Source organism: Protopterus annectens, chromosome 9.part0 (assembly GCF_019279795.1).
Source record: "Protopterus annectens isolate FY-2018-M chromosome 9.part0, PAN1.0, whole genome shotgun sequence".
In the NCBI taxonomy this organism is placed as follows: domain Eukaryota; kingdom Metazoa; phylum Chordata; order Ceratodontiformes; family Protopteridae; genus Protopterus; species Protopterus annectens.
The window spans coordinates 1723355231-1723375230 of record NC_056743.1 but is presented as its reverse complement, the minus strand read 5'-3'; the positions used below and the strand labels follow the sequence as shown (position 1 = coordinate 1723375230).

General features: G+C 35.1%; 1 protein-coding gene across 1 annotated transcript in view; it reads left to right on the top strand.

Annotated features, from left to right (window-relative positions):
* The window catches only part of LOC122810769 (adhesion G protein-coupled receptor E2-like), a 151839-nt gene that overhangs the window by 119622 nt on the left and 12217 nt on the right, over positions 1-20000 (top strand). The window contains exon 4 of the mRNA XM_044082330.1: positions 13851-14000. Within this exon, the coding sequence (XP_043938265.1) occupies positions 13851-14000 (150 nt within the window). The remainder of the gene's footprint in view (positions 1-13850; positions 14001-20000) is intronic.

Sequence of the window (20000 nt, the reverse complement as noted above, 5' to 3'; positions counted from 1 at the left end):
AAAATATCAACAGAGCCTGATAAGATCTAGAATAATGGAACAAAGGAAAAATGTGCGGCCAATGATAAAGTTTCTAAAACAAAATAACATCAAGGCTCAACTTGGATATTCAGCTAATATAAGAATACGGTATGCCAACGAGATGAGGACTTTTATTGACTTAGAGGAAGCCTCTTCATTTATTAAAACTAATAATGTGATTACTTTACCAGAAGATATGAATTGGATGTCACCTTCTCTCAAGAGAACAAAAGAAGCAAATGTCTGGACAGATGTCAAAAAGAAGAAGCAAAAGACTGATACCGTTACAGCCAAATCTCTCAAAGCATCTACTATGATATGAATTGTTTTAACATTACTTTAAAGGACCAATTTTACTGCTTGGAAGTTTAAAACAAAGGTAACTAGCTACTGGAATCTTTATCTATATTTTTTTGAAAATAGATGACACATGAGAGTTTTCACATTACCTCAGGTATGTAAAACAAGGTACTTTTCTTTCACAGAAGGAGGGTTATATAACGCATAAATTATTTATGCTGTAAATCACCATAAAAAGTATATGTGTATTTTCTCCTAATTTTCTCTTTTCTTTCTCTCTTCTCTCTTTTCTCATTATTTATTTTAACTGCATCTTATCTCCCTATCTAAATTCTCTCCTATTTACTATACTAATATAGTCTGTATATATTTAATAACTCACTATCTATACATAGATAAATAATAGTCTAAAATAATCTAGTTTTAAGGTAGACTAATTGGAATAGTGAACTTAATTAATTATTACAATATTTATTAGATTAATGATAGTCACTGTTATGCTTATTGGGATTGGGGACATGTCCGTGATTAACTCTGAAATGTTCCATTCATGTACATATGTTCTTTGAATTATTTCCTTTTAGTATTAACAAATATAAAAAAAAAGGAGGGAAAAATGCACTGTTGGTTAAGAGAAGTGAAGCTTTCTTCACATTCTATTTGCGTTGCCATAGCAACAGTAAACAATGACTGCAGTTTCTAAGGACACTGTGAACCTGCAAAGTGCATTTAACCTCGCAGATAACAAATAATAAGAAAAAGTAATGTTTAGTTATTAAAATGAAAAAACAACCTTCTTCTTCTTCTTTTGGCTGCTCCCGTTAGGGGTCGCCACAGCAGATCAACTGTTTCCATTTCTTCCTGTCCTCTGCATCTTGCTCTGTCACACCAACCACCTGCATGTCCTCTCTCACCACATCCATAAACCTTATCTTAGGCCTTCCTCTTTTCCTGTTACCTGGCAGCTTCATCCTTAGCATCTTTTTCCCAATATACTCTGCATCCCTCCTCAGCACATGTCCAAACCAATGTAATCTTGCCTCTCTGGCTTTGTCTCCAAACCTTCCAACCTGGGCTGACCCTCTAATATACTTATTCCTAATCCTGTCCATCCTCGTCACACCTAGTGCAAATCTTAACATCTTCATCTCTCTGCCACGTCAAGCTCTAAGCAAGGTAAAATAAATACATAATAGGACTATTTGTAAATATTTTATGATTTATTCTAATAGGATTACATATTTCTAGAAACACAACTGAAATGTTCCCAAACTACATGTGCGCTTAAATGTAGCTGCTTGATTAAAAAGTATTACTCAGTTTAACATGCTGATTCCACAAGCTGTCTGAACTGTAAAAGTTACATTTTATATGTTACTTGAAATTGACAGACTCTAGAGCACATGAAAAGATACATATTACTTTTTGCAACATGTTATTTTTGCAGTTACCTCACACTGTACAAACTCACTTAGCAACAGATAGCTATTCATTTAAAATATCAGTTTAAATATTAAATGTGCCCTTGAAATGCTATTGACATTTTGACAAAATATAATCTGAACTGTAAAATGAATGACTTGAAAGAAGTAAAGTAATGCATACATTTCAAAGACAGTTCTTGACACTATGGTATAAATAAAAATATATATTTACAAGGAAGTACTGAAATGTTTTAGTCTTCCAGTTAAAATAGCTTGCTCTCACCATTTTCTGATATCAGAAAGTTTGAAGAGCTAGGAAATTACTATTATTTGTCTTTATAATGATTATTAGACAGATGTTAGACTCTGCTTTGTTTAATGAATTGTGACATGTTTATGAGGAAAAGTGGAATCAATTAGATGTTATTATAAAAGTTATTAGATTAATGGTGGACACTGTTATACTTAATGGGTTACGGGGCATGTTAGTGGTTAACTCTGAAATGTTTTGTTTATATACATACTGTCAGTTGAATTATTTCCTATAATATTAACATAATATATAAAAGGAGGGAAAAATGTACTGCTGCTGAGAAGTGAAGCTTTCTTTACATTCTATCAGCCTTGTGAACTATTTCAGTTTTTTTTTTTTTTTTTTTTAACACTCATTGATTAGGAACCGCTATATTTGAGTTGTCATGCCAACAGAAAACAACTGTGGCAGTTTCTATGGACTTTGTGAATCTGTGAAGTGCATTTAGCCTTGCAGATAACAAATAAAAAAATAATATTGTTTAGCTATTAAATCGAATTACAATCTAAGGAAGGGTAAATTAGATAACTTTAATAGAACAACTTGCAAATACTTTGTAAATTACTCACATTGGACTACACATTCCTGGAAACTAAACTGAAATGTCCCCAGATTACTTGTGATCTTAAATGAAACTGCCTGATTAATAAGCATAACTTACTTTAACAACCTGAATCCATAAGCTATCTGCTCTATATATGCTACATTATATATGTCACTTGCATATGACAGTCTCTAGAGAACATGAAAAAATACATATTATTTTGGCAACATGCTATATTTGCACTAACCATACATTCTAAACTAACCCAATTGGCAACTGACAAGTTATTTATTTGAAACATCAGTCTAAATATTAATTGTGCCCTTGAAATATTGTTGCCATTTTGACAAAACAAAACCTGAATTGAAAAAGGAATGATTTGAAGAAGTAAATTATTGTACAGATTTCAAAGACAGCTATTGACACTACAAGTAGAAATGTATTCATGCAAGGAAAATTGAAATGCTTTACACTTTTAGTTAAAATAGCTTATTGTTAACTTTTTGCTTTATCAGAAAATTTAAAGAGCTAGGAAATTATTTCTAATTTGTCTTTATAATGTTTATTAAAGTGATGTTAGGCACTGACTTGTTTAATGGATTGCGAGTCATGTACAAGACGGACTACTGAATGTTATTTCTGTTTACCTATGTTTGCTGAATTTCTTTTATTAGTACTGATTTAAAACAAGGGAAAGAAAGGGAAGGGAAATCTCTGTTTTTGGTCATGGGAGGAAAGGCTTAAGAGTATTCTAACTGCCCCACAAACTCTCTAAGATGCTCTAAACACTATTTGATTAATACTTACCTAAGGTAAGTATTGATTACCATATGGGTACCTACACATTCATTCTAGACCTGATGTGATTACCCATTCTGGAAGCAGGCGGTACCCTATGCAGAGTTTGAATTGTCAGGGTGATCATAGTTCATTCTTATACTCTGCTTTGTAAATCTATAAATATGTAAAAGCACTGCACACTAGAATGTAGGGCGCCTCTGCTCAGAGTCAGGATACCACTGATAAGCCATGTCTTTTCATAAGTCTAAGTTAAAGTTGGTGAGCTGAAGAGTGGGGAAGTAAAGGAAGACAGTACACCTACAGTAAATTCATATTTCATTAGTAATCACTCATTGTCTCCTACACAGTCCTTTTAGTCAAATTATTTTAGTAATAATCTATTTGTTGTTGGCTTATTTAGTGTATGCTCCTATGTTGCATTTAATTTATATGAAATGACATATCTGACATGTTTGGGATCTCTTAAGGGTAAATAAATATTGGATATTTTCTAAGTCACATAATAATTGTTTACACTAATAACATTCTATCCTGATATATAAAATACTATAGAATAATAATAGAATAATATATAATTTTATATCTCTTTTTAAGAAAATTCTCCATATAATAATTTAACATATGGAGCTCAGTCGATATTGTTGGTTAAAGGTACGAGTGATAATCCAATAGCTCTATCTTTATCTATTGGATTAGGAATGACTTTCATTCCATGTTTAATGGGAAATTCATATTTACTTGTATTTGATACTTTAGAATTAATATTTTATAGAAGGAATTTTTAAAGCCTGACCAGAATTTTACCCTACTTGTATTTAAAGAAGAAAGAACATTAAATTACACTTCCAAGTTTACACACATAAAAATAACATTCAATGTTATCAGAGAATATGGTATAACTACTATATTCAAAATAAAAAAAAAGAAGCAAAATGTTTCTTCCAACAATAACTTGAAATGGATTTAACATTCTTATCATTAAATACTAATGGCTTAAATAATGCAAATAAAATATCAAACTTACTAAAATATTTAAATCTAAATAAGGCACAAGTAGCATTTCTCCAGGAAATGCATTCTAAGACTAATAATAGCTTTATTTGGAACCCTAAGGACTATACAGTCTTAGCCCAATCCCCCTATAGAACAAAGACAAAAGGAATATCAGTTCTCTGGAAGAAAAACATAACCACTCCAAAAGTTATGTATAAATATGAAGACAAAGAAGGTCTACTAGCTTGTGTTATAATTAAATTTAATAACAGAATATAGACCTTAGCTAATCTATATTGGTTCCCATGAACTGTAGCAGGAATGGTTAAAAACACCTAGATTTTATTTCCAACAATTATAAAGGAAATCTTATTCTGGGAGGAAACTTTACTTCTACCTTAGAAGCTTCTAAAACCACCAAGAAGTCTTTTCACTTAGCAACTATTTCCAAATCCTTAAAAAGATGGATTGATTCATTTCATTTAATAGACACTTTTTAAAGTAAAAGATGATAAATACTTATTATTTTCCCATAAAGACCATAAATTTGGAGCACATACCAGAATAGACAAATTATTCATAGTTCAAGATTTACAAACAAAAAACCTCAACTTCTCAATAGTATCATGCCCCTACTCAGATCATGGCTGTCTGATAATGAAGCTCCAAATAATAATAATAGTTTAAACCTTTAATTCTTTCAACTAGAATTCCATCATATATCATGAAAATTAAAGAATTCAGACCTTGGATGTTGTCAGAACTACAATTATTTCTTGAAATTAATAATACAACAGAAATCAGTAGAGTAATGGTTTGGGATTCATTAAAGGCATATTTATTTGGTAAGAACCTTAGCTGGTACAAAAACAAAGTTAGAGAGTGGGAATCTGAATCATTAGACTTGCAAACCAGACTCTTGACAGCAAAATCTAAAAAAATTAAAATTGTCCAGAAGTCAAAAAAGAAATAGAGGAATTAAATAAAAAATATAATGAAATTCTAACACATAAAACTTGTCTGGCCTTGGAAAAATTAAAAATAAACTCATTTGCCACCTCCCCAGATATCTACATAACTTATCTACACGAATTAAAACACAATCTAAAGCAAATAACATAGTAGCATATATCATGAAAAGAAAGGGAAAAAAAGTATCAGATACAGAAGACATCCTTGAAGCATTTTGGTTTCATTATATGGAACACTTCAAAAAAAGAAGATTTAGATAACAATCAAATAAGCTTAGATACAAACCTTATCAATATAAAAAAATTCTAGAAAACGTAAAACTAGACCTACAGAAACCTATATCCTACAAAGAAATTGTTGACAAGATAAAAGAAAGTAAATCTAACAAATCTCCAGGGATAGATGGTATAATTACGGAAATTTACAAACTCTTCCCTTCAACAGTAATCTCCCTTTTTTGTAAAACTTTGCTAGAAGTCCATCCAGTCAAAAGCAAAAATGCCACCCTCATGGAAATATTCTCTCATAACACCAATTCTAAAAGATAATAAACCATCAGACCTTTGCACTTCATACAGACCTATATCATTACTGAATAATGATTACAAAATATTCATGTCAATCCTGGCTAACAGAATGAAAATCCCACTTTCAAAAACAATTAATAATGATCAGACTGGATTTTTATATAACAGGCACACACATGATAATATTAAAAGGATACTTACTCTTATAGATTATGTGAATAAAGAAGATAGAGAAACATTTGTAATCGGATTAGTCTTAGAAAAAGCCTTTGATTCTCTCCACTGGGAATAGTTAATTAAAACTTTAGCATTATTTGAATTTCCTCCACCCTTCATCTTATTACTAAAAAACATATATATTAATAACTTAGCCTATATCAAATTAAGTACTTTCACCTCAGAATCTATCCATATAATGAAAGCTACTAAAGAAGGATGCCCCCCTTTCTCCTATTTTATTTGCTTTGGCTATAGAAATACTTGCAGAAATAATATGTAATAATCCAAGAATAAAAGGAATAAAAGTCTATGACCACTACATATCTAAAATAATGCTTTTTGCTGATAATATTTTATTAACCCTATCTAACTCCAGAGAGTCATTAGGAGAGCTAGAAGAAGTAATGGAGAAATTTTATAAGATTTCAGGTCTACACTTTAATAGATCAAAATCAAAATTTCTATTTTTAAATAAGAAAAAAGAACTACAAGTTACAGATAAATCCATCATAGTAAAACAAGAATGTAACGCTAAATTATTTAGGAATAGTATTATGCAAAAATATAAACAAAACAATATTAATAAATTATAAAAACATTATTAAAACAATAAAATATATATAGAAAAGTAGAACAAAATAATATTAACTTTTTAAGACAGATTGCAATTAATAAAAATGGTCTTATTGCCAAAAATACTATATGTGGCATTAGCAATACTGTTAATTCCTGAAAGATGCATTCTTAAAGAAATAAACTCATGTTTAGTAACATTTTTATGGTATCTCATAAAGAATAGAGTAGCTCTAACTCATCACATTAGACCCTGGAAAGGAGGAGGATTGAACTTCCCAGAAATAGAAACATATATAAAAGCATCTGTGCTTAAAACTAAAATAGACTGGATAAACCCAAATTACTTTGCCAACTGGCAAGAATTAACAATGGCTATATTAACAAATGAATTTAATCTGTTAAAAAAAATGTAATAGTAGACAAATCAAACAAACCCTGGTATATACTAGGCATAAGTATGCAATATAATATAACAAAACCTTCTAAAACAGCACTGATTTACCATTACATCAATTCCTTTAGGAAACTTATCAATGCAAACATAGATCTAAAACTTTGGTTTGACCTTTTAACCCCATTTGCCATCACTAAGAACTTTCCTCACAAAATATATAGGGAAACAATAACCTCCTGGGAACAAAATTGATTCTTATGCTAGGTTCAATGTGTAAATAAATTAAATGTTTTAGATATACATATGATAAAAACTGCATACAATATTCCAACACAGGACTGGTTAACCTTACAAAGCATTCTAATGTAGATTCAAGATTTATGCAGATTAATTAATAATTCCTCATTTAAAGATATTCCAAATCTAATAAGTTTTCTGTATGAATTTATATATAATAGTTGTGAAAAGAAAAATTCAATTTCAAATCTATATAAAGAGTTAATAACATATAAAACAATTCCCAAACCATCATACTGGCAATTCTTAACAAAAGGCCAGTCATTGCAGTTAACAGAAGAAATTAAAACTAACATCTTACTGTGAGTTAATTACACATCTAGCACACAGTACTGGAAAATATTTAACTGGAAATACTTACATAGAGCATTTTTAACAACAGATAGAATTAAAAAGATCAATACTACTACAAATGTTTTTTTGCTGGAGATGTGAAAAGTCAAATGAAGCAGATTATAGTTTCATAGTTTCATAGTATAGTACTAGGCTATCTACCCTGGGGCATTTGTAAGCCTAGCCATAGTGATGTGGCTTTTGCCACCCCATGAAATGGTACAAAAATGTACAGAATAAATTTAGAAAACTGTGCCTCTGTCTAGTAGTGACACAATGAAGGTCCCCTTATATAATAGAATTAGTTTACTGTGCCCCTGTCTAGCAGTGACACAGATGTGACCCCTGGGGTAAACTTACGATCTCCCATCCACTCATCAAGATTTCTCTTGAAGAGAGTCAGTGAGGGGCTCTGCCTAATACGAACTGGGATCTTGTTCCAAAGCATGGGAAGCCTCTGGGTTATGAATCTATCCCTCCAGCATGTCCTATTCATATTTGTGCCGCGGTTTAAGTCTTTAGCTCTCGTGGTCCTGATGGATTTGGATTTTTTGAGGTGGAGCATGTCCATCAGATCCTGATTGGACATGGCCTTGTACGTCAGGCAGAGATCACCTCTGAGCAGGCGGTATGCTACTGAATAGAGCTGAAGTTTCTTTACTCTGGCAGAATAAGACATATGTTGGAGACCCTTGATCCTCTTGGTGAGGTACTTTTGTGGTCTCTCCAGCTGTTGCAAATGCCGGGTGAGGTACATACCAAATGGGGCATTGTACTCAATCATGGGTCTGATGAGGGAGGAGTATAGGGTACAATGACATCCTTGGATCTGGATGTGAATCCCTTCATGATGAGGTGTGCAAGGTAGAATGTTTTTCTAACCACTTTGGCAACGTGGGTGTCAAATGAGAGGTCGCTGTCGACTTGGGTCCCTAGGTCTCTGATTACTTTTTCCGTACTCAGTGGGTTGCTGTCTATGTGATAATTTGTGGGTACTTTGTTTTTCCCAAAGGGGATGACTATACATTTTTGGCATTTAGTTTAAGGCCGTGACTCGCACCAGTTGTCTGTTTCTGTGAGGCCTTTTGTAGGATGTATGTGTCCGCTGGTGTATCGACTATGTACTAGTTTGCAGTCATCTGCGAACTTTGTCAGCCACAACCCTCCCATGTTTGCTTTAACATCTGAGAAATAAATGCCGAACAAGAGGGGTCCCAGGACAGATCCCTGTGGGACACCACTTGTGACTGGCTTTGAGTCTGACATTGCTCCAGTGATTTTAACTTTATGGGTTCTGTCCTTTAGCCAGTTTGCAACCCATCTAGTGACATAAGGGTTTACGTTTAAGCTGTTGAGCTTATCTATGATGCCTGAGTGGGGTATTGTGTCGAAGGCCTTAGCCAAGTCCAGGTAGACTGTATGGACTGCTTTGCCCTCATCAATGGCTCTACTGACTGTTTTGAAAAAGTCAACCAGGTTCAAAAGGCAGGATCTGCCTTTTACAAAGTCGAACTGGGTGGGGTCAAGTGTCTGTAGGTCCCCTATGTCTCTGTTTATGAGTTCCATAATGATTCTTTCCATAGCTTTGCAGACCAGGCTGGTTAAGCTTATGGGGCGGTAGTTCCCAGGGTCTGTAGAGGTACCCCCTTTGTGGAGTGGGACCACTGTTGCTGTACGCCAGTGTTCAGGTACATATCCTGAAGTAAGGCTAAGGTTAAATAGCATTTTTATGTGTGGGTTTAGCTCCTCTTGGAGTTCACGTAACACGCAACCCGGGATACCGTCAGGTCCCATTGATGCTGTGTTTTTAGCTTTGTTTAGGGCGGTTTTCACTTGGACATCTGAGATGACAGGGAGATTACATTCAGCTGGGATAAGTATTTCTTCTTTTGGGGGTGAGGGAGGGGAGAAATTTGCACTGAACCTGTCATATTTTTTATGAATGTAATAAAGTTAAATCATATTGGAATGGAATCAATCATTTTTTACAAGCTTTATTTAATTAATCCTTTACCTTAACTAACGCATGGATTATACTAAATGTAAATGAAGGTCCCTACCTGAATAAGACAAATATGTATTTGTTATGGACAATACTTGCTATATCTAGGAAATGCGTAACCAGAGGGTAGAATTCAACTACACCCCTGACCTTAGAAGAATTCTACACTTTACTGAAGACAACTGCATCGATGGAAATAAATATCAAAGAACTACAAATCTATCCCAGGCCATTGGTAAATAATCCTCGGAAGAAAGTTATATCTTTGTTGGGTACTCTGCAATAATCAATATTGTATCTCTGATAATTGATCTGTTAATTCTATATTTAATAACATACAGTGTATATAATTGAAAGTCAGGCTATTGTATATATTGTATATAGTTGTTTAAAATATTTAAAAATATTATGTAAATGTTATTTTAACTGAAAATAAAAAAACATTTTGAGGAAAAAATGAAACGTGCTTTTCACCACATTCATAGACATGCATGTTTGGCAATAATATGATCTTCCTCATTGCAGCTAAACATGTCTCTGAACTGAATTTAACATGATCATATAATTTGACATACCTGTAGTAGGGACTTTACATTGCTTCTCCACAATTAAATTGCTTGGTACATGAATTTTCTAAGAGGGAAAATGATTATGCCCAACTACAGAATAAATGCCTGCTGTCCATTGAAGCACAGACATCTGTGGTTAAGCCCTTCTTTTCCTTAACAGATAAACAGTCTAATCACCCTAACAATTTTAGGTTAAGATTTACAACAAGATATAATAGATATACACTGGATGTAAAGAAGATTAATTTCAAACTGTGACATATTCTACAATTATTAGATTTGCCAGCAAGAGTTACTAAATAATGTATTGCTTTTGGCTTTAAAAGAGGATGTAATTTAAAACATTATGTTATAAAGAGCAGATACTACAATCAACAATAGATTTATTCAGACAAGAGAGGAAATTTTGCAAGTAGGAAGTACAAATTTTGAAAAACATATTTTATGCACTAATAATTTTACATATCCAGTTACTGGTAAAGTATATAAATCTAACAGCAATGTAGACTGTCACTCTGCTAATATAGCATATATCGCTCTTTATCAAGTGTGCACTGCACTTTATGTGGGCAAGACAAATAGAAAGCTCAAAGAGTATATCTGTGAGAATTTTTCTGATATAACATGCCAAATAAACACCAATGCATTATGGAAACACATTTTGTAGTCAGATTCTAAACATGTTTTTTTTAAGTTAATGGCAGTTATATTGGTATTGTTAAGTAAGAGAGACGATAATATATGTAATAGTACTGAATATGTGGAGTATAGGTGGATTATGGCTCTAGGGGTTGATAAGTAATCAAGATTAGATTATGCAGTTATCTTAAAACCTATGCTAAAATGAAGGCAGCAGTTGTAATGTGGCTATATATTTACAGAACAAAACTTGTCCAGCACCCAAGGAGAGAGAGAGATGCACTGATGAAGGCTTTTTGTCTTTGCCAAAACCGGTATGCTAATATGTGATTCAATATAATAAATTAAATTTATTTTGTAACTCTTCTTGGGTGCTGGACAAGTTTTGTTCTGTTCCTGGTTATGGTTTGGTCCATGCATCCTGTCTCCCTGCGTGACATTTTGGCAACGGCATTATATTTACACAATCAATTAATTTACAGCTGAGTATTGGATATCTATGTAATCAAAATATAGTCAATCATGTTTTAATTTTCTACATTTTTATTGCATATTAGCTTACTTAATGCTAACCAATAGGGTTTAAAACTTGATCAGGACTCCATTCTCTCTGTGTATTTAACTCTTTCTTTAAAGAATCTTCTTCTTCTTTCGGCTTTTCCTGGTTAGGGGTCACCACAGTGGATCACCTGTCTGCTCATGATTGCCAGTAGAGTTTTTTACGGTATTGAGTTGCCAGCCCGGTGCCCAACCTTCCACGGAAGGCATACACACACGCTTATGGCCAATTTAGAGTGTCCAATCCACCTACAACATGTCTTTAGGATGTGGGAGGAAACTGGAATACCCGGAGGAAAACCACCTGACCACAGGGAGGACATGCAGATGCCACACAGAAGGCACCCCAGTGAAGGGTCGAACCAGAGAACCTCTTGCTGTGAGGCGACAATGCTAACAGCTGCACCTCCGTGGCCACCCTTTCTTTAAAGAATTAATTTTTAAAAAACCTGAAGAAGCTTCAGCAAAAGCTTATTTGAGCTAGTTTGCTATTTTATATAATTGTTTGGAATTATGCTAATTGGATTTTATGGTGTGTTATGGTGTTTGGAGTCTTAATACATAGATCTGGAGATTTTTTGGGGCTTTCTTCTCCTTGGTGACTTGAGCTCTTTCTGCATTGACTTGTCTGTGGACATCCAAGGTATGGAGTATGCTTTCTCTCTCCTTTTTGGGTTCAGGAAAGAAAATGGGAAGATGGATAATTTGTCTTAAAGTAAACTCTGATATCATGTTAGACATAAAAGAAAAAATAATTCTCAAAATAACCTTGTTCCTGTGGAAAATAAGGTAGTGTTGACTCAGGGTAACAGCTTGCAACTCAGATACTGTTCTTGCAGAGGTCAGAGCTACCTTCTATGACACATTCCTTATATATTTTATCTTTAAAATCACATAGCCTCAGGGAAGGGTGCAAAATATTCTTCTTTGTGCAACTTTAAATTTATGAACCATCTTCACACTGCTTAACCATGGGTTTGGAAAATATAATTTGACAGCATCTGGAGAACACATTTTCCTTCCACCACATGAGGGTGCAGAGCATTTTCCCCCCAACATAAACATTTCGTTATTCAAATGCAGCTTTGAAAAGTCAGCAAGTTAATTGCTTTGTATTATTTCAGTCTATGCTTCTTTGACTTTTCATTTTTTCCCTGTATTTGTGGTTTCATTTTGTCATTCAGCTCTCTGACATGGCATTTTTACTTTTGCCCATACAGCATTTAGACATGCAGTGTGGAAGTTATAAGTTTATAATTGCATGAGTTGGTTTGTTATTCATATTTGTAGCTATTTTAAAAGGACTTCTAAGTATTCAAACATCTTTAGTTTTTGATATGTAATGTCTTATGCTCTACATATATCTGCTGCAAAACTTAAAAAGCAAGAAAGCCATCTGCAATTTGATTGTGCATATATGCTTTTTGTCATAGCTCTGTAGCATAGAGAGATAGAGGTCAAAGTATGATATAGATACCCAGATTAAAGAAACAGTCAGCACAGCTGAGGAGTTGCCAGGGGATGTTTGAATGAATAATGTTGGCTCATTCCTCTGTGTGTGTGTGTGTGTGTGTGTGTGTGTGTGTGTGTGTGTGTGTGTGTGTGTGTGTGTGTGTGTGTGTGTGTGTGTGTGTGTGTGCGTGTGTGCGTGTGTGTGTGTGTGTGTGTGTGTGTGTGTGTGTGTGTGTGTGTGTGTGTGTGTGTGTGTGTGTGACTGGAATGAAAATGTATCTCAGTAGGCAGCATACCACAGCCATGCTGAGAGACATGAATGCATCCCAAGCTGTGCATTGCAGATTAGCCATATGTGAGGTGTACGTAAGAACCTGCATGCATTATTGAGGCATATTATGCTGCTTCAGGGATGGGTTTGACATAACGACTAAGGTCTTTACCTCATAGACACAAAGTGCAGGGATTGATTCTGACCTTGGGTTCTTGACTATGCTTAAAATGGTCCTTTATTTCAGTTAGCTTAGAATTCACTTGTGTAAGTCAAGAGAAAGTATCCACATGCCATGGCAGTACCAGTACCAGTGACCTACCAGAATAGGTGCTGCTTAGGCTAATATTCAGTGGAGAATCTGCGACCTCCAATGCGTGATGTGCAGTGCAGTAACCAGATGCATATTTGCAACAATATAGAGAGGAAGGTGCTTGATGGTCACCAGGCATGATTAAAAAAAAAACATTCTATTTATTTGATGTACATGCAGACACTTTTTCTTAACAGAAAAGTATGGTAAAATATTTTTTTTCTTTCTGTCTAAAGTATTGAATTAATAGCACAGGATGCTTTGGAGAGATACATTTTGACTTATACATTTTCCTGGCTTATATACAATGTTTTTTTTTGTTTGAAATGCAGACGTTGATGAATGCAATACAACAGAAATCTGTGGAAATTTTTCAATATGTATCAACACAGAAGGAAGTTACACATGCACATGTCAACAAGGATTCCAGTCAAAGTCTGGAAAGGATAATTTCACTGATGTAGCCACTTCTGGATGTGTAGGTAAGGGCATTATTGTAGCTGTAAAGGCAAACCACTTGTTTAAGGACAAAACTTTATAATTCTGAAATTTCATGCATCTGCAACAAATGTAACCATCTGCTTGCATTATTTATTTTTTCATTCATTCACTTTCTGATAACTTGTTTAATCCAGTTCATAGTTACGTGGGATCTGGAGACATTCTTAGCATAAAGAAGATTCAATGCAGTAAAACAAAATCCTGAATAGGATGTCAGTCAGTTGTAGGTCACACACATGCACACTCATGCTGTTCCATACCATGCACACCTTCAGGCAGTTCATAGGATCTCTGCTGCAGATCTCTAAGATGTTGAAAAAAAAAGTGCAGCACCCAGAAGTAAAGCAAATAGCCACAAAATGATGTGCAGGTTCCAAATAGAGGGCTTTTCAGACTCAAACTAAACTGGAGAACCAGGTGCTCGGAGGTAACTGCTTTAACTGCTGTCCTGGACTTGTACAAGATAGTTATCTACTCGGTAATATGAAGGTGTGTCAGAATTATAATAGTTAATTATACACTGTGGTAATATCAAGGTGTGTCAGACATATACTGGTTCGATATCCACTCTGGTAATATCAAAGTAGCACTGTTGAATGTCTTGATACTTGCAGTAAATTCTCTGAACTGGAGGACTTGTTCAACATTGAAGACATCAGCATTCATGCAGTAACAGAATCCTGGTTCTAGCACTCCTGGTTTCCATGGTACAATGGCTATCAAGTGTTCACATCAATTGGCAACTGCAGATGACTATATGTATTTATTAATTGTATCTCACCATGTGTCTCACCACATTCTGCATAATACAGACTTGGACATGGGTCAAGTTGTAGTTGCACTCAGTAAAATTAATTATCATATTAGAACCAATTACAGAACCCCATCTATTATCTCTTTAAAACATGTGGAATAACAAAACCAGTTAGAAAAGATAACCACTGATACAACGAGTGACAAAACTTTTTTTAGCCCTCCTTAAATTATTTTCTTATCTGTAACTTCACCTATGCAGATATAAAACTGGTAGTCATTTGCTATCAACAGCAAGTATGCCGAGCAGTTTCTGGACTTCATAAATGCCAATATACAGTACATAATCAAATTGTTCCCATGTAGCAGATATGTTGATAATCTGATTCTTTTCCTCAGATATTTTCCTCAGTTGTACCTCACAGCTTGTTACCACTCATTAGTCAGATCTGACCATATTATGAGATTCTACCTTGACATGTGGTTTACACCCCTAATAACACCTATATAATCAGGAATAATTCCACAGTCAGTTGCATACTATTGACTGATGTTATAGATAATCACAAATAGTTTATCTCTCCAACAAACCTTGTATTATAGGCTGCTGCCTCATCCTGTGAGTATTACCTGCTGGATAGATATATGAGGACATCTGTTATAGCTCAATGTAAGCATAATGGCAAGTTTACAACTAAACCCATATAGTGCAAATATCACATCAACAGACAGTATAAGAAAAATCATTTTTTGCCATTTCTAAAAGAAATCCACTTCATCATTATAAAATGAATTTAAAAATAAGTCCTTCAAACTTACCATAAGGAAATATGAAGAAAACTACAAACTTAGGATTGCAAGTAATTCAAAGGACAACCATGAGTTGTTTTTCCACTATATTATGAAAGTTAGATGTAAGAAAAATCCAAATGTCCACAAGCGACAGAAACCAGGAACAGTGATGTTAAAACGTCAAATCTTTATTTCACCACCACAAAACAAAATCCACAATAAAATCAAGCGCTTTCGCACGGTTAATACCGAGCTTTCTCAAGATGAACACAGTGGGCACAGACAGCAGACTAAGGGAAGCTCCTGCAGGTTGGGATTATACCACATTTTAAAAGTTAGATGTAAGCAATTATTTACTGTATTTATCTCTAATGGTGCTTCCTGCTTTGACCCTGAAGGCCTTTCTAAAGTTTTTGTTGTCAAATTATTTTTCAGCTTCACCTTACTACCATCCCGTCTGTCACTCTCCCATTTCTCCTCATATGTCCCTTCCAGAAATCACTTTGGACCAAGTGCTTTTCATCCTTTCTAAAGTTAGAAATACCAATTCCATGGTCCTGATAATATCCCTTAATTTTTGTTGAGAAGTGCTAAGTCCAATCTTGCAAGCCCCCACCATTAGCTCATCAACCCAAATCTTTGCACTAGTAACAACCCTACTTTATGGAGAACAGCTGTGACAATGTCCATCCATAAAGGTGGCCCCTCTACTGAGCCTGAAAATGATAGAATTATTCTCACTAGTATTATTAAAGCTGTGGAGTACATTATAATTGAAAGGTAGGGAGGTGTTTTATATGGCTTAAAATGTTCTTTTCATAATTTCTGCTTACCAAAACTGTGTGTAATGGAGAGGTAGACCACACACTGAAGACTGGCCTGACACCCCTCTACAGGTTGCAGCACTGACACTCAGCACGTCAGGGTCCCAAACTGTCAGCACTGCATCCACAACCCCTGCCCTACCTACTCCACCTACATCAGGTAGCTGTACCCCACAAGCTGGTACATTGGTACTGTCCGGGAGTAGTAGTTGTGGATGTGGTTAGTTTGTCACTCGTCAAGAACTGACAGGGCTGGTGGATATCATGGAAGGGGGCCTCAGTGTAGAAAAGGTGCTTTGTCATTTTGTGAAGATGATGCCACATCCAGCACTGAGACAAGAAACTGAAACAGGAGACAATTATGACAGTTTTGAGGGTGAGTACTAGATTCTCACTGTTCTCAAGCTTGATGTGGGTATGTCTCCAGTGTCCCCTACATATCCCCAGTCATGCTGTCTTCCAAACTTTTCTGTCCATCACCTTTTGTGTCAGTTTTGTTTGTCTTGTATGTCTGCACCTGCTTCCTCACCTATCCTTTCTGTCTGACCCGCACATTCCTAATCCCCTTCCACAACATTCCTCTCACTTTCAAAGTAAAAAAATGGGCATCTAACCCATAAAAAAAAAATAATAAAGACTTATACATCGCTCTTCACTTCATCTATGTCTTTTCTTAATACACGTGATTTGGTACAATGCTCTCTACATAATTATTCAGTTGTTGTCACCTTCTATTGGTGTGATGACAGTTCAAATTCAGCAAATGATATCTATACTTTTACATTTCTGTTGTGAAGAAGTGGGTAGCTATGGTTCTCTCGCACTACCTTCCTGCAAATTCCTCTATTCCTTCACTCTCTCTTCCCCTGTGCTTCCCCCTCATTTCATCACTTTCCTGTCAACCACATCTTCACATGTTTAATCTGGTCAAGAAATAGAATGACACACAACACACATTGCCAGAAATGGTCAATAAGGAAGCCTTCACTTTTCTCTGTCAGCATTTGCACAGACGCTGGCATCATGCACCAGTGCTGAGTGATGATAAATGGTGGTTTGTGTCCTATGATAAAATCTGGTCAGTTGTTGCCATCACCTGCAATCATCTGGTTATCCTTGTGCAAACATTCTTAAACATGCTGCACTACTGGAATACAGAGTAAAGGCAGAATAAAGGCAACACTTGCAACAGTTACTCTAATAGTTCTTTGACTACTGGATATAACTAAGTGCAACTTCCTCTGTGAGTGTTGACATGAATCACTTGTCTGAAGATTGATTTTTGTCCTTAACTTCAAGGGTTTGATTCCAGGTGTATGTCACGTTACTTCTTACTGGGGTGCTGTACTTCTGTGGTATGCTTCATGTCACATAGCTAATCCAGTCCCAATCTTTAATTAACAGTTTTTGAATAATGTTGCAAAAAGCATTTGCAAACACATCCATGACCATAAGTAAGATGATTTAGTAAACTACATTTATTATGCCTTAATCTGGTTTTGCCTGTCCTGCAGCTTCTTCATCCCCAGAGCCATGAGTTATTGATACAAAGCATGACAGATGACTACTGAGGACATGCCATAAAGATGTGTATTAAAGTACCATAATACCCCCTTTCATATGTGCCTGTCCATCTGTCTCTATCTTCACCCCTTCTCTCTCCCCACTTTGTACTGCTGACTATTCATTATGCTTATGGATTTAAATGTCATCTTATGACATCGTCATACTGTTATGACTTTTCTGAAAAATAATAACTACATCTTTCACTGGCTGAATAGATTGTCATTGTTCCTTCGAAGGTGTGATTTTGAAATGTGCGAAGTATGATTTCATTTGTGGTGTTCAGAGAAATGCACACGTCTATGATCTTAATTTTTCATCTTTACAACTGTCCACATCCATCATTAGGTGAAACCCTTACTGGCTGTTTTTATAGGTGACTTTGCTGGGAATGTGTCCTCAGCATTTGCATGAGATCTGGCTCTGAGCAAGTGTAGTATGTGATGTTAAAAGACAATCCAAGTGTTATTACAAAATGAGGTGAGTTTTTCCCTTCCACCATATTCAATATGATTCCCCTTGAAGCATGTCTGATATGCAATAAATGTGAAAGATTATATCAGTAGGCATTACGAACACAATCTGGCAATTAATGTATTTAGGACAGTCATTCATATGTATTCTTAAAGGCATGATTAAAAGTAATTATGATAATCACATTCTGACACCCTTTGTAAAATGATCTTCACTCTGGACTTGAGCCCTGATTCAGCTCTGCTTTTTCATTTAGCTCATTGAGCTGAAAACCTCTGCCACGGAGAAAGCTAGATTTCCTCCACTTAGTACTGTCCAGAATCCTGGTGGTCATGCATCACTGCTAAGCTTGTTTGTGCTACAGAAGGCTAATCCAATTAAAGTTGCTACTTCTTTCAAAGTTTACTCTCCGCCTAATGTCACAGACTGCCCAGATTGTTGCCTCATAATTTTTAGTCTCTTTTTACAAAATTGTGTTTTTTCTGGCAAATCACTGGCAAATCATAAGGACTGAATTCAGACAATAATGACAGACATTTGAGTTTCAGACATCATATCCATCAGAAAATTCATGCTAATGCAAAACATGTTAGTCTATTGACTCTCTAAGTTTGTAACAGCAATATTTAAAAAGTGCCCCTATTTTTGGGCCTTTGTTCCCTCATTATCTGTGGCTTTGTCCAGATTTCTTGCTCTAAGAGGTTGAGAAGTTTGAATGTCACACAAACAGGGAAGGCAAGCACAACAACTCATTTTTGAATTAAGCTTTGGCCTTAGCATAAAAAATGTAAGTACAACATGTGAAGTGTATGTATGCAACATGTTAAGTAACAGATCTGTTCTAAATGTAAACACAATCACACTTCCTTATTCTAGCTTAATTATTATATTGAATTCATTGTATACCCGCTGTGGTGGTGCTGCGGTAGCGTTGTCGCCTCACAGTAAGACGCTGTCTGGTTCAATTCTCAGCTAGAGCGTCTTCTGCGTGGAGACATGCATGAATGGGTGTACCTTCGTTGAAGGTTGTGCATCAGGGCTGGTAACTCGGCACATAAAAATCAACTACCAATCATTAGCGGACTGGAGTTCCGCTGTGGCGACCCCTAACCGGGAAAAGTCGAAAGACTCAACAAGTCTTGTGATTAAGAAACTTAAATGTGAGAAAATTATTTAAGTTGATCAAATAAAGCAAAAGCTGTATTATCTATTTAAATTAATTATTTTTCACACATTTAAGAATGCTTTTAATCAGAGCTCCAGAGAGTACCATCCAGTCTGTGAGCACAGGCAAATTTCATAGCCTCCTTCATGTGATTACTAGCATGTATGTATGAGTTAAACTATAGGGACTAAGAATAATAAGCATAACTTCATTTGATGTCATTTCAGGATGTTCATTAATTTGACCTTGTTTAAAATAATGCTAGGAGGTGGCAAATCTCTGTTCAAAATATTTCATTTTAAGGAGAGCGGCAGAAATCCACATGATAGCAAAAAAGATATTTAAAGTATGAATGTATAATATAAATTTCACTTGGCATCTGAAACAACTCCAAAGTCATAAACTTTATT